This window comes from Cyprinodon tularosa, unplaced genomic scaffold (genome assembly GCF_016077235.1).
Source record: "Cyprinodon tularosa strain WSP-4 unplaced genomic scaffold, ASM1607723v1 ctg275, whole genome shotgun sequence".
In the NCBI taxonomy this organism is placed as follows: domain Eukaryota; kingdom Metazoa; phylum Chordata; class Actinopteri; order Cyprinodontiformes; family Cyprinodontidae; genus Cyprinodon; species Cyprinodon tularosa.
In genome coordinates, this window is record NW_024038980.1 from 1,127,486 (window position 1) to 1,147,132 (window position 19,647).

General features: G+C 38.0%; 2 protein-coding genes across 2 annotated transcripts; both read right to left on the reverse strand.

Annotated features, from left to right (window-relative positions):
* Positions 1-572: 572 nt before the first annotated feature.
* LOC119786592 (protein limb expression 1-like) lies at positions 573-7,226 on the reverse strand. The gene is made up of 6 exons (XM_038290054.1): positions 6,665-7,226; positions 5,640-5,845; positions 4,343-4,483; positions 4,164-4,259; positions 2,240-2,317; positions 573-1,909 (listed from the first exon to the last, which is right to left on the reverse strand). Exons 1-6 carry the CDS (start codon positions 6,783-6,785, stop codon positions 1,505-1,507), a joined length of 1,047 nt encoding a protein of 348 aa, XP_038145982.1. The 5' UTR covers positions 6,786-7,226; the 3' UTR covers positions 573-1,504.
* A 152-nt stretch (positions 7,227-7,378) lies between these two features.
* On the reverse strand, positions 7,379-14,120 carry riok2 (RIO kinase 2 (yeast)). The gene is made up of 10 exons (XM_038290053.1): positions 13,942-14,120; positions 12,703-12,841; positions 12,495-12,611; positions 12,139-12,314; positions 11,956-12,044; positions 11,667-11,858; positions 11,497-11,589; positions 8,932-9,363; positions 8,256-8,355; positions 7,379-8,019 (listed from the first exon to the last, which is right to left on the reverse strand). The coding sequence occupies exons 1-10, from the start codon at positions 14,005-14,007 to the stop codon at positions 7,858-7,860; spliced, it is 1,566 nt and encodes a 521-aa protein (XP_038145981.1). The 5' UTR covers positions 14,008-14,120; the 3' UTR covers positions 7,379-7,857.
* Between the last annotated feature and the right edge of the window lie 5,527 nt (positions 14,121-19,647).

The window sequence follows — 19,647 nt, forward strand, 5'->3', positions numbered from 1 at the left end:
TCATGTTTTACCGTGATTTGTAGGCTCCTTGGTGGACCAAAAGGGAAAAAAGAAAACATTTAAAAAAGTTTTTAAAAAATTGTAACTCCGCCATAGTGTCATATCTCACATCCTTCACTGAAAACAAAATACAGATCTCAGCTGAACATTGAGCATGACTTGAGAGTGGCAGTATCAAGCCTGCAACCCCGTTTTGAGAAACAGTGCAATGCAAAACAGGCTCATTGCAGCCACTAATGCAGGGATAAATAGACCTGTCTTGCCAGATGGATTTAACTTCTTTTCTTTGATTAACAGATTGCAGAGTGGCACTTAAATTTTTTCTATCTTTGAGCTTGATACAAATTTTGACACAGCTGCATTTTTATTTTCTTTTTTTTTAGCTTGCTGTTATTTGATGTAGATAGTTTGTATTTAGATACTACTTGTTACTTCAATAAAATTGGAACATTTTAAGATTGTTGCATATTTCATTAGCATTGTGTTGGGGCGATGGGGACAGGCGGGGCTTGAAAATTCCCCCTTGTCCAAAGTGGAGAATGACAGAAAAAGTTTGAGAACCACTGCCTTAATAGAACTTCCTTCCTGACCTGTCAGCCGTGTCCCTTAGTTTCCACAATGCTGATGGTTATTTATGTTTTCAGACAAACACCTGAAGCCTTCACAGAACAGATGGAGTTAAACTGAGGGTAAATTACACAAACACAGGTGGATGCTTTTGACCAATTTAGTGACTTCTGCAGTTTATTCCTTGCACAGAATTTTTGGGGGCATCAGATTAAAAGGGGACTGAATACAAACATTTCCACTGCATGACTTTAACTATAGTTTAAGAATCTTTTTGCAATTATTTTGTTAATCTAAAACTGAACATGTTGGTAAACACCGATCTGGTAAACAATAACCGATTGTGCTCAACAACCTAAAGTAAAAGACAACATTCCCTTTACACACACCATTTTAAGATATCGGGAAACTGTTATTAGACAAATTTATAAAAGACTGTTGCAGCATCTGGTAACAACTTTTTCTGACTTGGTATAAAGGTAAATATAACACCACTGACCTTTTTAGTGAGTAAAAAAAAAAAATAATAGAAAAAAACAAAACTTTTATAAGTTACAGGTAAAACTGTGTTGTAAAGTAGAAATAAACACATGGCAACAGAGTCAATGCTCAATGGAAATGCAGAAGAACCAGCATGCCTTTAGGTTAGAGTATAATTGATGCTACATCTCCTAAAATTTATTTCAGATTAATGGAAACTGCTTTTATTTTTAAAGCTGCACATGTCAGTTAGGTTTTATGGTATCATATAATTGGATTTTGAACATTGAGTGGTTTTCTACTGTTAATGATGTACGTTTAAAATCTCAGCTTCTTAATGAGTGCTTAAATCAGTAATAAAGGAACTAGAAACATAACACCCACTAGCATGTATCACAAACTCCGGTGCCACTGACACGGCATCACTAATTCATGCTCTGTGCTTTTTTAACCCCCTTTATTCAGGGTTATTTAAAGGCATGAACATGCACTGTGAATATAGTGCGGGACTGTTGGAGGGCATGTCTGAGGTAGAAGTTTGCAGGGGTGTCTGAACATCCGTATCTCGCCTGTATAAAATGTGTAAAGGGAGTTGTTCCTGTTGGCCTAGATACGGGCTGAAGAGTTCGGGTGTGTGGTGAATATATGCTTGACTCAGGGCTAAGCTGAGGATCTCTGTTTTTTCTTTGTAAAAGCGCAGCTCTATGCCTCGGCGTCGTGCCAACACTAGCGCCCTCTGCGCCATTTGCAGCTCCATTGCCAGCAACCCAGGAGCTTTCTGCTCCTTTCCCAGCCAATCCAGAGCCATGCTGCTCCGCATTGACTCATCCAACCCTCGCTGGGAGTAGTACGTAATCACACTCTGGAACAAAATGGAGATGGATTTACAACTGCAAAATAGCATATGAAATAGGTGGCAATGAAGCATAATAACAACAGAAATGTTGGAAATATGCTTCAAATATGGGACTTTTGCTCAAAATTTCAAAAGTTTAACTGAAATAACTGTTTTCAATAAAGAGAGATAGAAAAATACAGACTAATTAAGTAGTCCAAACTATAGAGCTGTTTTATGAAAACACCATTTTACCTAAATAATCTAATATTTTATTCTTTAAAATAGTTTTACAATAAGGCTAATCCCTGCTAATCCACTACTTTTTTCTCCATTGTTGTTTTGTATAACTTTTACCTGCCGGGAAAACTTCTTCTCCTTCAGAGCCTTCAGTGTCCCATTCCAGTGCAAAAGCTGGAAAACTGTCATCATCTCCTAAAGAAAATGAGGATAAGGAGGGTGAAACCAGGCTTTTCTTTTAAAAAAAAAGCAATCTTCAAAACTGTGAATTGTTTAAGTATTCATAAAGCCACAACAAGGATGTATTTTGTTAAAGTTATTTCTTTATGGGATAAACAAGCACAAAGTATTTTGGACAAGAAGGAAAAGTATAAGGTATAAGGCTTTCAGTTTCCCTTTAATCCCCTGCCTTAATCCTGATTCTTTTAAATAAAATCCTGAGCAATGCTATAAAACTTTTTGTATACATGCATGGTATCTAAAGATACATTTTAAAGGGCTTGAAGCTGTAATTGCAGCACAAGATAGTTGCAGGAAATATTAACTTTGGAGGGAACGAGTAGATATTTATGCCACATTTTCAGATAATTTTTGCTGTAGGTATTCTTTATGTCGACATTTAACCACTGCATTGTGTTTGTCTTTTACAGATAATACAAATAAAATGCATTGTACCTGTAGAGAAACCTGTTGACATTTTAATACCGTGGATAGTTGGTTTGAGAGATGTCACAAAGCACAAGTTTGACCTGCACTTATAAAAACAGCACCTGTCCAAACATTAAGAGCGGGGGATGCTAGGGTTAAACGCTGTGTTTAGATTGGATTTAACTGATTTAATGAGGCGCAGATAGAAAAGACTGGATTATTTTGGTTAAGACAGAAGTTTGTTGTTTATGTTGGTACATGTAACATATGCAACTCATCTTCCACTGACAATAAACATAAAATCTATGAAGGTGAAGCTTCTTTTTTACACCGTCGGTATGTCCAGATATCAACATATATGGACATGTGGGTATAATTATGATAATGGTGCTAATTAACTGCATATTATCTTCATGTCTGTGGATGTGTTTATTTAGTCAGTAGAAAGCTAAGGTGTTCTTGCCTCAGTTTCCCTGCCAGGGTTAAAGGTCGATGAGAAATATTTCAGTAAAGAACAGACTGGAGATGTAATGATGCCGTTAGAAGGTATAAATACCACCAACAGTTAAGGTTAATAGACTTAATAAAGTCAAAATATAACTATACAATTATTTAGAATAAGAAAATGTTGGATAACATTTTTCTTTTGGGGCAGAGGTTTAGTTCTCCTTACAGCAGTATCTATATGCTGCTCGATTATGTTTTTAACTGAAACTTTGTTCCAGTGTATTTTTGCTATCTACTTGGACAAGGTTCCCAGCTACAAATAAAAACCCACAATTGGTGCTTCAGGGCTCATGTTTTACAAAGTAGCTATGTTATACTACATTAAACTACAGGTAGGTATAACACATTTACAAATAAATAGTTACATAAACCACATGAATATTTGGGATTCTCTCCATTAAAAGACATTGCATCCCAGCGCTGAGTGTCCTAAGCCCGAAACCTGATCAATGACCCCTCACACCCCCACCATGGACTGTTCTCCCTGCTGCCCTCTGGGAAGAGGCTTTGCAGCATTTAATACAGGTCCAGCAGCTTCTGAAACAGCCTTTTCCCCACTACCATCAGTCAGCTGAACTGCTGAGAAGACTCTAAATCATGTCACAGACTCTGCATGACACTGATAACACTATACCAAAATACTGCATATTTGCATCACATATATTTAATGCTCTGAACTTCCATATCAATGCATTTTTGCACCATGTTTTTTCTCCCACAATGTTTACATTTGAACACTGCTGCACCTTAAGAAATGGAAATGTCATGAAAGATGTACAAAACACAATTTCGTTTTGTATACACTCTGTGTGTACAAAATAACAATAAAGATTGTCTAAGTCTAAGTAATATGTAGAGCTGAAAAAAGTTTTTAGTAGCTTTTTACCTGAAACTCCAGCATGGTCCGTCCCATGTAGGACTGAAGCAGCACACTGTAGGTTCCTAAGCTGGTGCTTGAGTCACATGCATCCTCCATAGGAACCTTTGAACAGAGACGTCAGGGTAGAGTTATACTAATTTTAAGTACAAATAAACCTAAAGAAATTGGTAGCTGCAAACACCCACTGAGCTTTCTGTGGCAGCTTGGTTCAGACTGTGAGTGATGAACTCAGCCGTGATGCAGCGACACGGCAGCTCATTCACCATTGAGTTCATCAGAGCCACACGGGCTGCATCCCTGCGTGCCTCTGCCTGAGTGTCACACACCTGAGGAGGCAATTAAAGAGCTGAGATGTAAAAAATAAAATTAGTATTTTACAATGCGAAGTAGACAAACATAAACTTTCTAATGGGATCAGATCTCAAAGCACTAACAAGATTAGAACATTGCAGACATAAATCACAATTACAAGAGCCCTTCTAGGCCAATAAGGCCCCTGAGAGGCAAAAAAAGATCTGATCTGAACAGCTATACAAGTGATCAGTAAGTGATCCAAATGTACGGTACTGTGAAGTAATAATAAATAATTCCTAATTTCTTTGTGCTTCCAATATCCAATTTTTTCTGTAACGTTTCAATAGTTTGGATTTCTTCTGCAATTTCATTGACTTTATTCAGCTGTACCTGATTATTATACTGAGCGTATTAAACAGTGTGTGCTTAAAAATGGTTGATTATGTAATAATACTCAGGAAGCTGAACCATATCTAAAAGTAGTATATTGGACATATAAAGACAATGATGTTCTGAAATGATGTTCACGCCTGAAACAGGACCAGGGAGATTAACTGTTCTTCATTCAGTTCTTTAATCCCTAGTTTTCATAATTTATATGAAACAGCCATTAAAACTATATTATATAAAGTAAGAAAACTATAGACAAAAACTAAAAACAATTCAATAAGACCAATAATGATAATAATAACAATAATAATTGAACTTTGGGGCAGTTTGGGGATAAGGGTTTTGCTCAGGAACCCTGATTGCAGGCTGTGGGGATCGAACCAGGTACTTGCAACCTTCTCAGAGCACAAGCCCCTTATTTGATTTTTTATTTTTATTTAATAATCGAATAAAACATGATAGCTTCAAAATGTACAACGTATATCTTCCATCTTGGCATACTGTATCTCCTGCCAGATAAGAGCAGTCAAAACTTAACTCAACTATTTATAAAACCCTTACCTTGTGTAGGTTTTTGTCAGGATGTTTAGTGATATTCTCTACATATCATCTTAATAGAGAAAAGTCACACTTTTTCAGGTGACAAATGACAATACCAATGTTTCAAAGTTAATAACTGATACGTTTAATCAGGACGAACAAAACCTGAACATACACAAAACATATGCTGACATAGAACCAAATGTATTTATGATACAGAAGCATTTCAAAGTAAAGGCATTTGGCGGATGAAATCACCTTATAGTTGCCAAAGCAGCTCCCTCCAGGCAATGTGACATAGCAGACATAAGGGGGACCAGCGGAAGGTGCCGACTCGTATAACAGCAGACTATCTGTTAGGCTGCCAGATTTCCCACAAATTTTTTCCAACTCGGCTGTGGAATCATCTGACTGAGCTGTTTGCTTCTGTTCCCAGAAGTTATGCAGAATACCCACCACATTAACTGCACACAGATAGATGTTCAAACATTAATATCATTCCTAAAGTAATCCAGTCAAATCATAAATTACTCTGTAATCACATTTTTACTAAATATTTTTGTTCTCTATATACTTTAACAATGTTAAATGTATATTTGGATGGATTAAAAACCTAAATAAAAAACCTAGACTGCATTTTACCCTGATCACCATATTCTGACCCATTTAAGGGTTTTAATGTTCCAGTCTCATTCATTTTGTGCAGTGTAGGTTACTGGAGTTCATTTTGCATCAGCCAGCAAGGCTTTTAATCCACTTGTTTAAAAGCTAGACCAGCTTTATTTATCAAGCACTTCAAAACAGCAGGCACAGACCCAAGTGCTTGTCTGCCACAATTAAAGCTAATAGACTATTCTTCAACATTTTGAAATTAGACTTAGTTTTAAAGCTACTATTCAGATATATAATTTTGATTAAGAAATGTCAAAAGACACATTGCTTTGCATTTGGGCAGATTAAAAAACTTTAAATTGTATGAATCTAACTGAACCCAAAGCCATTAAGGATTCAGGTGTTGATGGGAAAGCTGATGAAAACGGTGACAGATGCATCTTTTTTTTTTCAAATATCAAACTGTTGCAGAAAATATCTTGAAATTCATGCAGTGTTCTCAATTATATTTCTAATTATCTTCTCTTCCACAAATACAGGTTAACAGAATGGAAGTAAAAAAACAACAATCTAGATTACCCCTCAGCAAAAAAAACAAACAATGTTGGGTCAAAACTGAGACCCATTTATAAAGGCAGGTCAAAAGAAGTTTCCCCTTTGAAGAAACTCACAATCTTTGAGTCCGTCATCCGATTCACTCTGCGACAGGTACGTCATGATATCTGTCTCCAACTGCATGTAGCTCATCGTCATCCAAAGTTCAGTTCTGCTGCTGCTTCCAAAACATTCCATCCATGTTTATATCAAATCATCAAAACTAGAAACTATGACCCACTGGTAACATCTCAATGCAGAATATAAAGTAGTATCCTCCTCTCCAGTGTGAACATCCCATCAGGGTTTCTCTTTTGAAGCAAACCATCTTTGTGACTCTGCACCAATTAGCTCAGAGGGCCCCTCAGCACACAGACACAGAGGTGCAGGACAGGAATGCTGAGCCCCTCCTCTCTGGACTGAGCAGCTGGCTAATCCCCAAAGAGACGGAAAGTTTAGGATCTGCACAGATTTTTCAAAGAAAAATGCTGAACTATTCTAACACAAAAATAAATCTAAAGTGTAGAAAAAAAATTAAAATAAAAGCCATTACAAACCCCAAAGATTACAATAATAATAAAAATGGCATCAAAGGAACTATTCTTCTTGATTAGTAACCAGGACGTGTGGGGGTTGGAACATTTCTGACTTCACACTCAAATTTGAACCCACCGAGTTCAGAGTCTGAGCTCCATTCATCCCCTTCAATATGAATGGCTTTTGTTCATGTGTGAATTCACCTCCTTTATAAAAGCTGCTTACACATAAATTAGCCAGAGTTTCATAGTGAGCAAGTTTTACTTACTTCCTTTAATTACTTTACATAGCAGGTGTCTTATCGAAAGCTTTCGCAAAACTCATGTTTATATTGAGGGTTAATTTTGATTAAAACATCCACGTTATCAAATAAAAAAACAAAACATTTTGAAAAGCTGTACATCACACTTGTTCAGCTATGCAACAAATTGTTTCACTTAGATATTAATTTTCTACAACCAAAGCCACACTTTAATCACATAGGATTTAACTCTTAATTAAATTGCATCTATAAAATAAAGATATTTATAGCTCCGTTATGCAAAACAGTAGGTTGAACAGAAAAAGGACCTCTTCTGAGAAATATATTTTTATTATGATTATTGTTTGAGTCATTGTGTCCATTTCTCCAGCCATGATGAGAAAGTTATAGTTCTTTAGCTGAAGGAGCAGAGGATGCTAAAATAAAGACAATTGTGATTACAGGTTGATGCAGTCCACCTGCAATTACACATTATCCCCAGAACGAGGCAGTCTCCATGCTGGACTTGATGTTATTTTGGTTCTCCCTTCTTGATTTAGTGACCAGGTTAGCCTCGCCCTTCTGCAGACGTCTCCTCTGTGCCGCCTTCTGCTGTTTGGTGAGCTGCCGCCGCACTTTCTGACGGACAACTTCCTGCAGAACAAACATCAGCAGCAGATTGCATTAAGATAGTCAGTGTGTATACATAAGCAAAACACGGCAATATATTTTTTAAAAACTGCAACAACATGTGGGAAATCTGTAGCAAAGCATGCAGAAAATAAGAGATTTTGGTTGACTTCTCCTTTACCACTCCAATCAGAAGAATATTTGTAGCTATAATAGAATTTGTGTGAAAGCTGCCAGCATCTGTGGGAATCTTTACTTACAGGAGGAATGGTGGAACAACTCCCGATGCTTCCCATGGTGGCTTCACTGTCGGTTCTTCTTCTTCTATGTTCAGCAATCTGTTGAAGACTGTCCGAGTCTCTGGAAAAATAAAAGGAGGTGGCATTATATTCTGAATGTATACTTTGCACAAGAGAATTCCTCATATGATTATTGGTCTGGATTAAGGACTTTTTTTTTTTAAATAATAAAAAGGATAAGAAATTTAGGGTGAAATGAATAAAGTAATTTTTCTGATATTCCAACCACTGGTTGTAGTTGGCATATTGGTCAGTCAAAATGATGATAACACTAAATCGTAGGAGCAAGATATGCTTAAAGTCACTGTATCATCTCTATTGAGGAGCAGACACACAACATGCATGGAAGAAAGCAACTAACCATACACAGATAACTAATATGGCTTCTTAGCTTAAAACTTACAAAACTAGGAAAGCAAAAACATCTGCAAATTAAAAAACAAAAATAATATATAAAAAAAATTTAGTAAAAGTATTTTTTTGTTTTGGTTGTTTAAGTATGAGACAAGCATCAAATGTGGGGAAATGTAAAAATTATGACATATTTTAGAGCATTTTAAGATATAAAAGCTGAGGCTCCATCTAAGAGGCGCTTCCTCTCTAAGGAGCCATTTTGTAAGCATATGGCAGATCTTACCTGAACGGTTTGAACTCCTTGTTAGAGGAAGAAAGCTCAGCCAGCTCTGGACACTCATCCTCTGCTTCCTTCAACTCGTCCTCATATTCTGTTCCCGTTTCCTCCTGGCATCCAGCTTTGGACGCCTCCTCTGGAGCTTCTTTTGATTCCTTAATCCTTTCCTCCTCCTTAGGTGTTTCGCTGACTTTCAGTCCCTCCAGTTCCATCATTGCATGTTTATATTCATCCATGTTGAAGCTGCTGTCCTCCTTTTCTGCCTCATTGTCTGACGCTTCACCTTCACCGTTTTCATCATCATCATCTTCTAGTTCCTCTTCTTCATCGTCGTCGTCGTCTTCTTCAGGTCCAGCTGGATGTAGGAATTCAGCACTCTTCTCCAAATCTTTGGTAAAGCCGCTTGCTGACACCTCAATATCAAGAGAACAGGAGCGCCTGAGAGAGAAAACAGAGCACTTGTAAGAACTACTTTGCAACTTCCTGACCAGGAGGCAGGAGATACTTAATACACGTAATTTTAGAAACTCACATCTATATTAATGTGATATTAGTTTTCATTTTTTTTTAAACCTTTCAGCTTGCACATATAATAAATAATACCAAATACCAGGGACAATTTCTGGACCCATCCCAGCCCTGACTTCAAGCAACATTTTTTAACAGTTAAAGTGTCCCACATCGACAAAAACCTTGTGGAAGAGAGTTATAGAGGACCAATCCTGCCATAGTTAAAATTACATAAAGAAATAATTACACAGTGTAACAATCAACATATACCGAACCGAAAACTGTGACCACGAAACCGTAAACCGAACCGTGGATTTTGTGAACCGTTCCACCCCTAGTACATTCAACGCTTTTGCATATAGTTGAAGAATTGGATATAGCTGGATAAAATGCATGTGGAAAAACACAGAGCCCACTGTTTTCAAAGCATAGAACTCTGTATCAACTGTTATGCATGGTGGTGACCGCATCATGCCGAGGGTTGGTTATGCTACCACTTGTACCAGCTCATGGTAGATGGTAAAAAACTTGGACACAGCTGGGTGTCCAACAAGACAAAGATTGCAAACATACACTATATTGCCAAAAGTATTTGCTCACCCATCCAAATTATTGGAATCAGGTGTTCCAATCACTTCCATGGCCACAGGTGTATAAATTCAAGCACCTAGGCATGCAGACTGTTTTTACAAACATTTGTGAAAGAATGGGTCGCTCTCAGGAGCTCAGTGAATTCCAGCGTGGAACTGTGATAGGATGCCACCTGTGCAACAAATCCAGTCGTGAAATTTCCTCGCTCCTAAATATTCCACAGTCAACTGTCAGCTGTATTATAAGAAAATGGAAGTGTTTGGGAACGACAGCAACTCAGCCACGAAGTGGTAGGCCACGTAAACTGACGGAGCGGGGTCAGCGGATGCTGACGCGCATAGTGCGAAGAGGTCGCCAACTTTCTGCAGAGTCAATCACTACAGACCTCCAAACTTCATGTGGCCTTCAGATTAGCTCAAGAACAGTGCACAGAGAGCTTCATGGAATGGGTTTCCATGGTCGAGCAGCTGCATCCAAGCCATACATCACCAAGTGCAATGCAAAGCGTCGGATGCGGTGGTGTAAAGCACGCCGCCACTGGACTCTAGAGCAGTGGAGACGCGTTCTCTGGAGTGACGAATCGCGCTTCTCCATCTGGCAATCTGATGGACGAGTCTGGGTTTGGCGGTTGCCAGGAGAACGGTACTTGTCTGACTGCATTGTGCCAAGTGTAAAGTTTGGTGGAGGGGGGATTATGGTGTGGGGTTGTTTTTCAGGAGCTGGGCTTGGCCCCTTAGTTCCAGTGAAAGGAACTCTGAATGCTTCAGCATACCAAGACATTTTGGACAATTCCATGCTCCCAACTTTGTGGGAACAGTTTGGAGCTGGCCCCTTCCTCTTCCAACATGACTGTGCACCAGTGCACAAAGCAAGGTCCATAAAGACATGGATGACAGAGTCTGGTGTGGATGAACTTGACTGGCCTGCACAGAGTCCTGACCTCAACCCGATAGAACACCTTTGGGATGAATTAGAGCGGAGACTGAGAGCCAGGCCTTCTCGTCCAACATCAGTGTGCGACCTCACAAATGCGCTTCTGGAAGAATGGTCAAAAATTCCCATAAACACACTCCTAAACCTTGTGGACAGCCTTCCCAGAAGAGTTGAAGCTGTTCTAGCTGCAAAGGGTGGACCGACGTCATATTGAACCCTATGGATTAGGAACGGGATGTCACTTAAGCTCATATGTGAGTCAAGGCAGGTGAGCAAATACTTTTGGCAATATAGTGTACATCCAAACTGGATTTGAAATTTGATTTGACGCTTTCGAACAGAAATAAACAAATATGGCATTTGGCATTCCAGGAGACAGTTTTGAAATTGAAAACAACATTTTATATATTTGAAATGTGCAGTCCTTTTTTACCCTGATCTAATCTATTTATCCTGTGAATTCCCAGCAAATTTGGCTTCACACAAATTTTCTTTTACATTTTTTTTTTTTTAATCAGAGAAATGATGAGATGTTACCTGATATCTTTGAAAGTTGGAAAGAGCTCACTCTCATAATTAAATCTCTTAGCAAAGAAATCTCTGATGCATTTGACGTCACGGTCGAAGTACCTGCAGACAAAAGTTGGAGATGTGAGCAACCGTTTTCTTTTGAACTTTTGATCTCATCTTCAGGAGCATGGACGCACCATTCAGCATTTTGGTGTGATGTAGAAACCATCTGAGGGAAGTCGATCATCGTTATGTGGTCCTGGTCGTCCAGCATGAGGTTGAACTCATTAAAGTCTCCGTGAATCAGGCCATGATTGGCCAGTTTGACGATAAGCTCCATGAACTCGCTGTACAGTGCTGCAGGGTCCTGGAGCTCATGCACCTGACATCTGCAGCGTTGGGAAAATAGGCTTGAATTAGAACGCAGTTTTAACACGTCAATGTTGCCGTTTGCGGACAAGGGTGGAGGCCGCCCAGTTTACGCACAGAGGATATCCATTGATGAGCTCCATCACTACAGCGTGTCGGTTATAATCCACAGGTTTAGGAACAGGAAAGCCTCGGTCATACAGAGCCTGGTAAAGGAAGAGGAAAAACATTGCAACTGCTATTTTGCCACGATTTATGTTTTTTTTTCTTCCCCAAACTTCCACCGATTTAGCCCACTACCTTCATGTAGGCAAACTCCTTCATGGCAGAAAGACGTGAGAGGTACAACCAGGACATATTCCTCCTGTGTTTGTGGTAATCTCTCTTATTTTTAAGGTTTCTGAAGGAGGTGCGACCAAGCCTGTGCAGTTTCAGGGCGTACTGCTCCCCATCTGGACTTGCTACTATATAAATATCTAGACAGGAAACGGAAACAAACAGGGAGGAAAATTCTCATTAGGGATATAAGAGAACAACAGTTTAGTAGAGATTTCCACAGATTTCCACAGCAATAGTTTTAAAAGAATAAGTTAACAAAATCAGTTCAGAGTAATATATTGTCTAGCTTACATGATTTTTGTTTTTTTTCCCCTCACCTGACTCTTTGCCCACACCCATCTGGTTACCAACTGACAGAATCACTTCTCTGGAGCACAAAGTCTTTAAAGCCAGGTAGTCGTATCCTCCGTAGTTCAACCTGTAGCCCTGCACAGCTTAAAACAAACACATAATGCATATAATAAATGACCTCCATGCGTTAACGTCTTCTCCATTAGAAAGTAAGACACAAACGTATGATCTTACTTTTGGAGCGTTCGTAAACCACAAGTTTGTGTTTTACGAGTTCTCTGAGGATCTTGTTGCAGCCGCCATGTTTGAGGCTGGCAATGGATGAAAGAAGACTCACTGGGACAATTTCATGGTTTTTCATCCCCATCTCAACCTGTGAGGGAAGAATTTAGAGAAACAGGTTAACATCTGAGTGGGGAAGGATAGTAGCATAGAAACCTATTTTAGCAACGTTCTACCGTTTATTCAAATGTATCCAGGCTTTTTATGAGACTCCATGTCGTAATGAGAGCTGAAAACTAAGTTTGTTTTATATAATGTCTTTGATAAATTTGGATAGTGTATAAATATTTAGTACAGAAGTAATTACTGTAGTCAAGGTTTAGGCGCAGTCTTTCTGCTTCAGTAATAAACGGAACTGAGAAACATGGCTTATAATTCTAATCTTTGAGTTTTTTTACTACCAAAGCGGATTAATATTCTTTTCTCACCTAAACTTTACAATAAAAATGACACATTACATTTATTCCTTTTCAAGAACTAACTTAAAAGAATTATGTTTCACAACAAACAATTAAAATATAACACTAAATGATATCATACACAGAGAGCTGGTTTATCAGCTATGAGGGGACACACACATAAAATATAAAATTATTTCACTCTGAACTACAAAAGGACAAGGACAGGATTAGTTTAAAATCTTCAATTAAATCTTCATAGACAAAAACTTCGATTAATTAACAATATAGGAAATTTGTAAATCAAATAATTACGTCAACGCAACGGGGATATTGTTTTACGATTTTGAAATAAATGTTAATATAATCTAATTCACTGAGAATCTGGCTGCTTCCACTCCTTATATTTTCAATTGATTCAAGTAACTGATTTACTTACTGACTTAATACTAACTATATTTACACATTACAAGCCATAGAGGACAATGAAAATATTTAAATTGTAAAATAACCACTTATAATTGAGAAAGACACTGAAATTGTCCTGGAAGGTATTATTATCACTGCCACTTCTTATACTGCGGTAGATACTCTTCATTTTATTACGTTTTCAGCCCGAGCGACAGACCGATAAGTGCAATTATATTTGGAAAAATATTAATGACATACATAAAGTATTTTAAATGCCAATCAGCAACAGCGTAGTAACTAAAACACCGATGGTTTGATACACTGATGGATTGAGCTAAGCTAACTCATGCAGTATTAATGAAGCGGTTGGATCGTTACTTACAGCGGTAAGGACTCGGAAATCATCCCGAGATAAATATCTCAACACAATAACATTAAGCTTCCCCATGTTACAAAAAAGACGAGAACAGAACAATCCTATAAACTTGTTATTTGAACACCAATACTCTGAACTGTCTCGATAAACACATGTGCATTCTTCTTCTTCTGCTGTAGCTGCGGTGGGCATCCTGCGTATGCTCGCACTACGCCACCTGCTGGAGTCTTTTTAACATTACAAGAGAAATATGTTAAAATATTATGTCCCATTTATTTAGAACTGTGATCACGAGTATATCTTAGCATAGTTGGGGTTCTCCCTAACTTCTTCAAAATCATAAAGTAAGCATCTTTCTTATTTACACAAGAAAATTATTTTTATGTTTGAATTTTTTATTTTATGTTTATTTCAAATTTTTTTTCTGGCTGACAGGTGTCTGAACACAGAACAAGGAAATCTGTTGTTTAATGAAGTGAACTGCTTGTAGCTACATGCATCCTAGGCTGGTTTATGACTATTTCCTGTAGCTGATTCCTGCCCCAACATGACATTTTATCAGTTTAATTTTGTTTTGGAAAGGGTTTTCCTTTACTATTTAATCATCTTTGCTAATATATCACAAGTACTATTACTGTAAAAAAAATAAAATAATTAATAAATACCAACGACAGCTGAGAATCTGTCCTCCCCAGTGATATATCATCTAAGGTGTATATTATAATAACGTGAAAAAGTGTAGTGAAAACCACAGCTTGATGAAAGATGGAGAAAGATAAAAAAAAAAGGAGAGGTGGGAGACATTGCATATTTAGGTATTAATTAAATACCAGGTAAATACTTTGTCAATATAACTAATAGATGTGTGGCTCTACCGGAAAAAGAAAAATATATATAAAAATGCCATTTTGAAGTATTTGGAAACCTGGCAGACTGAATCAAGGAGGTGTAAAGGTTAGGGTAGCTAATTAACCTAAACAAGTTGTGTTGAAAACCATTTTATAAAATAAAGCCCAAAGTCTTCTTTGTGTCATAGTGTAAATGCTCATCACAGTCTGTTGAAAAAAAAAAAAAAAGTTGTTTATGACCATGTATGCTCACCCTTCTAGGAAACCTGTGTGCTGATTTTTATGCACCAATTCACCAGGCTTAAATTATCGCAGACTGGTGTCTTTGACATGTCAATCTTTTATCTAACACTCGCAGATTCAGTCAGCAGATCTCAATCCCACAGAGTAATGTAGGGATCTGGTGAAGCAGGAAATTTCCATCATGGATGTGTTTGAAAATTCCTCCTGTGTCACACTGTCATGTCAGTAATCTGAGAAATGTTTCCCCAACTTTTCCCCTACTTTTTGATAAGAATGATCTCTTTAAATCAAATGTATTTATCAACATACAAATTTCCCTCCAACTGCTTCTGTGCTTAAATACATTGAATGGTTCCAGAATAAATTTGTGATTTTACTTAAAAACAAACAAACAAACAAACGAAAACTAAACTAAAAAAGGAACAATATTTCTGAGTGGAACATTTCATACTTCAACATAATTCAAGCGCAGAACGCATCAAAAAAATGTCTGCTCAGAATGCATGCAAAGAAAAAGCTGAAACTTCCCAAACCCGACTGGCAACAACAGAATAATGTAATTTTATCTTGCAGCCAGGACATAGAGGCAATTTTTCTCCTACTTGCACATTTGTAATATCTTGATACCCAACTGAAGTGAACCACCTTCCAAGTTTAATGCATTCCTGAATCCTGAAGTCATTAATCACATCACTTATTTTTCTGTTCTCTGATTACCAGCAATAAAATTAACATCTATGTAGATCCTAGCTGAGTTGTTGGCTCTTCATCTCAAGCTCATCTAAAGGTTGGGATCTTTACCAGAGGGCTTGAGGGTTCTTCACAGTATCTTAGCTGCAGTGGTGAAAAAAGTACTCAGAAACGGTACAACTAAACAAACAAATAAATACTATAGTAAAAGTATCACACTGACATTTGTACCTAAGTAAAAGTAACAAAGTACTTGCTTTTAAAAATACTTAAAGTATTAGAAGTACTTTCCGAATGAACTGCAATGTTTCACAATGATTATCAATAATACTATATGTATATTTTCTTTAATACATCAATAATGTGGCTTTAATGAACAATGCTGTGGATAATGCATGTTTTGTTTTTACCTTCTGTCAAACTTCACACTTGGGACTTATAATTTTGGAATTTCAGGGATATCTGCTAAGTGAAATAATTTAACAAAAAATATGCCATGTTTTATTTAATCTAAAGTTAGCACATTGCTACAACATCAGACTCGCTAAACAGCACTGATCTTTTCAACTATGAATTTTAACTCCAGTTTAATCATGTACTCCAAAGTTTAACAATACTGTAAAAACAGCTTTGTAATTCAAGGCTGTCAAACTGTTGATGAGGTCCAGTGTCCTGTAACTTTTATATTTGTCTTTAATTCAACACACCATAATCAAATAATTAGAACTCTGAAAACTTCTTGTACCATTCCAGGTGAAGATTCTCAGTCTTCCAGGTCATAGTCATTACAAAAAAGTTAAACAAACCACGGGACTTTTTTTTCCAAGTTTGAAGACATTTTGCTTACCATGCAGAAAGCTTTCTCAATCAAAATGTCTGGAGTAGCGTTTGAGTTCCAGGCTTATGGAGCGGCCCAAACCAAAGCCTTGTTAAGCCTTGGGGGTTGAGATGATAGCAGAAAGGGATCATCTCTATCGCTGCATTATAGGTTTTTGAGAGCTAGAACCTGAGACAACCCCCTCTGTTTAAGATTGGTTTTACCTTAACATAAATGGCTTCCTTCATACCCCTTTTAAACCAACTGTCTTCTTTGACCAAAATGTGAACATTCTGGTCCTCAAACGAGTGTCCTTTGTCCTTAAGGTGTAGGTGGACAGTAGAGTCCTGTCCGGAGGAGGTAGCTCCCCTGTGTTGAGCCATGCATCTATAGAGAGGTTCTTAAGTTTCTCCACCATGAAGATCAGAGTATTCCTCACTGCACTGAACTGCATACACCACTCCACTCATCTTAGGTCTGGGTGTTTTTTGTTTAGGATGCACCAGCCTCTGTTTAAGGGTCTTGTTTGGTTTGAAATGTACTGGGATTTTCTGTTTGGAGAAAATCCTGTTGAGTTTTTCAGAGACTCCAGAAACATATAGGATGGCGATATTTTTGTGTTTAATCTTTTTGCTGTTATGATCTGATGCGTGTCTTTTGGACTTCCTTGCTTATTTGACAAACGCCCAGTTAGGATATCCACAGGTCTGGAGAGCATCTTTGATGTGTTTCTGTTCTTTGTGCTTCCCTTCTGTTTTAGTATTCTTGCATCATTCAGAAATGTAAAAGCTGCAGGATACCAGACCTCAAGGACAGAGTTCCCCTTCTCTGGCTCAGTAATGATCACCTCGCTCTTCTCGGGGGAGGCGGGTCCAATGTTACCTGCTCGCTTTGCAGTTGTTCAGTGGACCAATCCCCATCTAGCATTTAATTACTTTCAAACTCCCAAACAATCAATAAATAAATGTAAACACAATGTGACATGAATGTAACATGTAATGTAATATAAATTTGTGGTGCAGTTGAAAGTACAGGTACTTAATGTAAATTGTAGTTGAATAAAAGTAGAAAGTATCCATGATTAAATCTACTTAAGTAATCTTAGCTCTGTCATTCCCCCCCCACCCTGGAAGGTGGTTCTCATTTTGAGGGTCTCCTTTTTGTGTTCTGGATAGATGTTTCTGTGCTATATACCAGTCACTTGGTCACAAGGTTCTCTGTTTTCCTTTCCTGGCAGTATTTCACACCCTGCTGTTTGATTGTTTCTGTAGCATCTCTGCATGGCCTGCACGTAGGATCTTATTCTGTATGGTACATCTGGGCCTGTATTGCTCCTGTGCTGCCAGGATCGATGCTTCTGTGCTGTATTTCACTAGCCAGCCCTCTCTAACCATAAGGACAGACATTTTTAAGATTTGACAGTCACTGGCCCCTTTCTGTTACCACAGCAGCTGGATTCTGTACATTCCAGAGGCAGGTAGTCCAAACACATGGTGAGAGTGTTTTGGTGGCAGTTCAGCCATTGCTTCTCACTGAAAGCACAGCATTGACAATCAATGCCCTTTCTATCTCATGCTTAGATTTGACTTATATATTTCTCAGTTTATCCCTAGGCATTCAGTATGTATTAACCCCAGCAATCTTAGTGTTTGGTGAGCAACAGTGAGAAAATACAAGGGCTATAGTGTACGCTGCTTAAAGGAGTTTGGTCTGTTTATCTTGCAGCCAATCACATAAGCTTTGATTTCTGTTTTTTAATAACTTAGAGATCATGCAGATCTAAGGTTCACACCTTCAGGATTATATCACCCCTAATTTACCCAATACACATTATTTATTGCAAAATTAAAGCTGTAGAAAAGTACATCCAGATATAGAAATGTATTTGCACACAGCACTTGGTTAGAGTTAGTTTTGCATGAATCATTGCATCAGTTAGTCGAATGTTCTGCTGAATGTTGCAGATATCTGTCTTCTTCCTGGAAAAAAAAATCTTAAATTCTAGGGTTTAGGTTGGGTTAGTTTTCTGGCAAATTATAAATAATTATATTTTTCTCTATAAACCTTGTATTATACAGGTGCTGGTCATAAAATTAGAATATCATGAAAAAGTAGATTGATTTCAGTAATTCCATTTAAAAAGTGAAACTTGTATATTATATTCATACATTACATACAAACTCATATATTTCAGATGTTTATTTTGTTTAATTTTGATGATTACAAATGACAACAAATGAAAATCTCAAATTCATCATATCAGAAAATTAGAATATTACTGAAGACCAATAAAAACAAAGGATTTATAGAAATGTTGGCCAACTGAAAAGTATGAACATGAAAAGTATGAGCATGTACAGCACTCAGTATTTAGTTGGGCCTCCTTTGGCCTGTATTACTGCAGCAATGCGGCGTGGCATGGAGTCGATCAGTCTGTGGCACTGCTCAGGTGTTATGATAGCCCAGGTTGCTCTAATAGTGGCTTTTAGCTCTTCTGAATTGTTGGGTCTGGTGTATTGCATCTTCTTCTTCACAATACCCCATAGATTTTCTATGGGGTTAAGGTCAGGAGAGTTTGCTGGCCAATTAAGAACAGGGATACCATGGTCCTTCAACCAGGTACTGGTAGCTTTGGCACTGTGTGCAGGTGCCAAGTCCTGTTGGAAAATGAAATCTGCATCTCCAAAAAGTTGGTCAGCTGCAGGAAGCATGAAGTGCTCTAAAACTTCCTGGTATGTGGCTGCGTTGACCCTGGACCTCAGAAAACACAATGGACCAACACCAGCAGATGACATGGCACCCCAAACCATCACTGACTGTGGAAACTTTACACTGGACTTCAAGCAACGTGGATGAAGTGCCTCTCTTCTTTTCCTCCAGACTCTGGGACCTTGATTTCCAAAGGAAATGCAAAATTTACTTTCATCAGAGAACATGACTTTGGACCACTCACCAGCAGTCCAGTCCTGTTTCTCTTTAGCCCAGGCAAGACGCTTCTGACGCTGTCTGTGGTTCAAGAGTGGCTTGACACAAGGAATGCGACAGCAGAAACCCATGTCTTTCATACGTCTGTGTGTGGTGGTTCTTGAAGCACTCACTCCAGCTGCAGTCCAG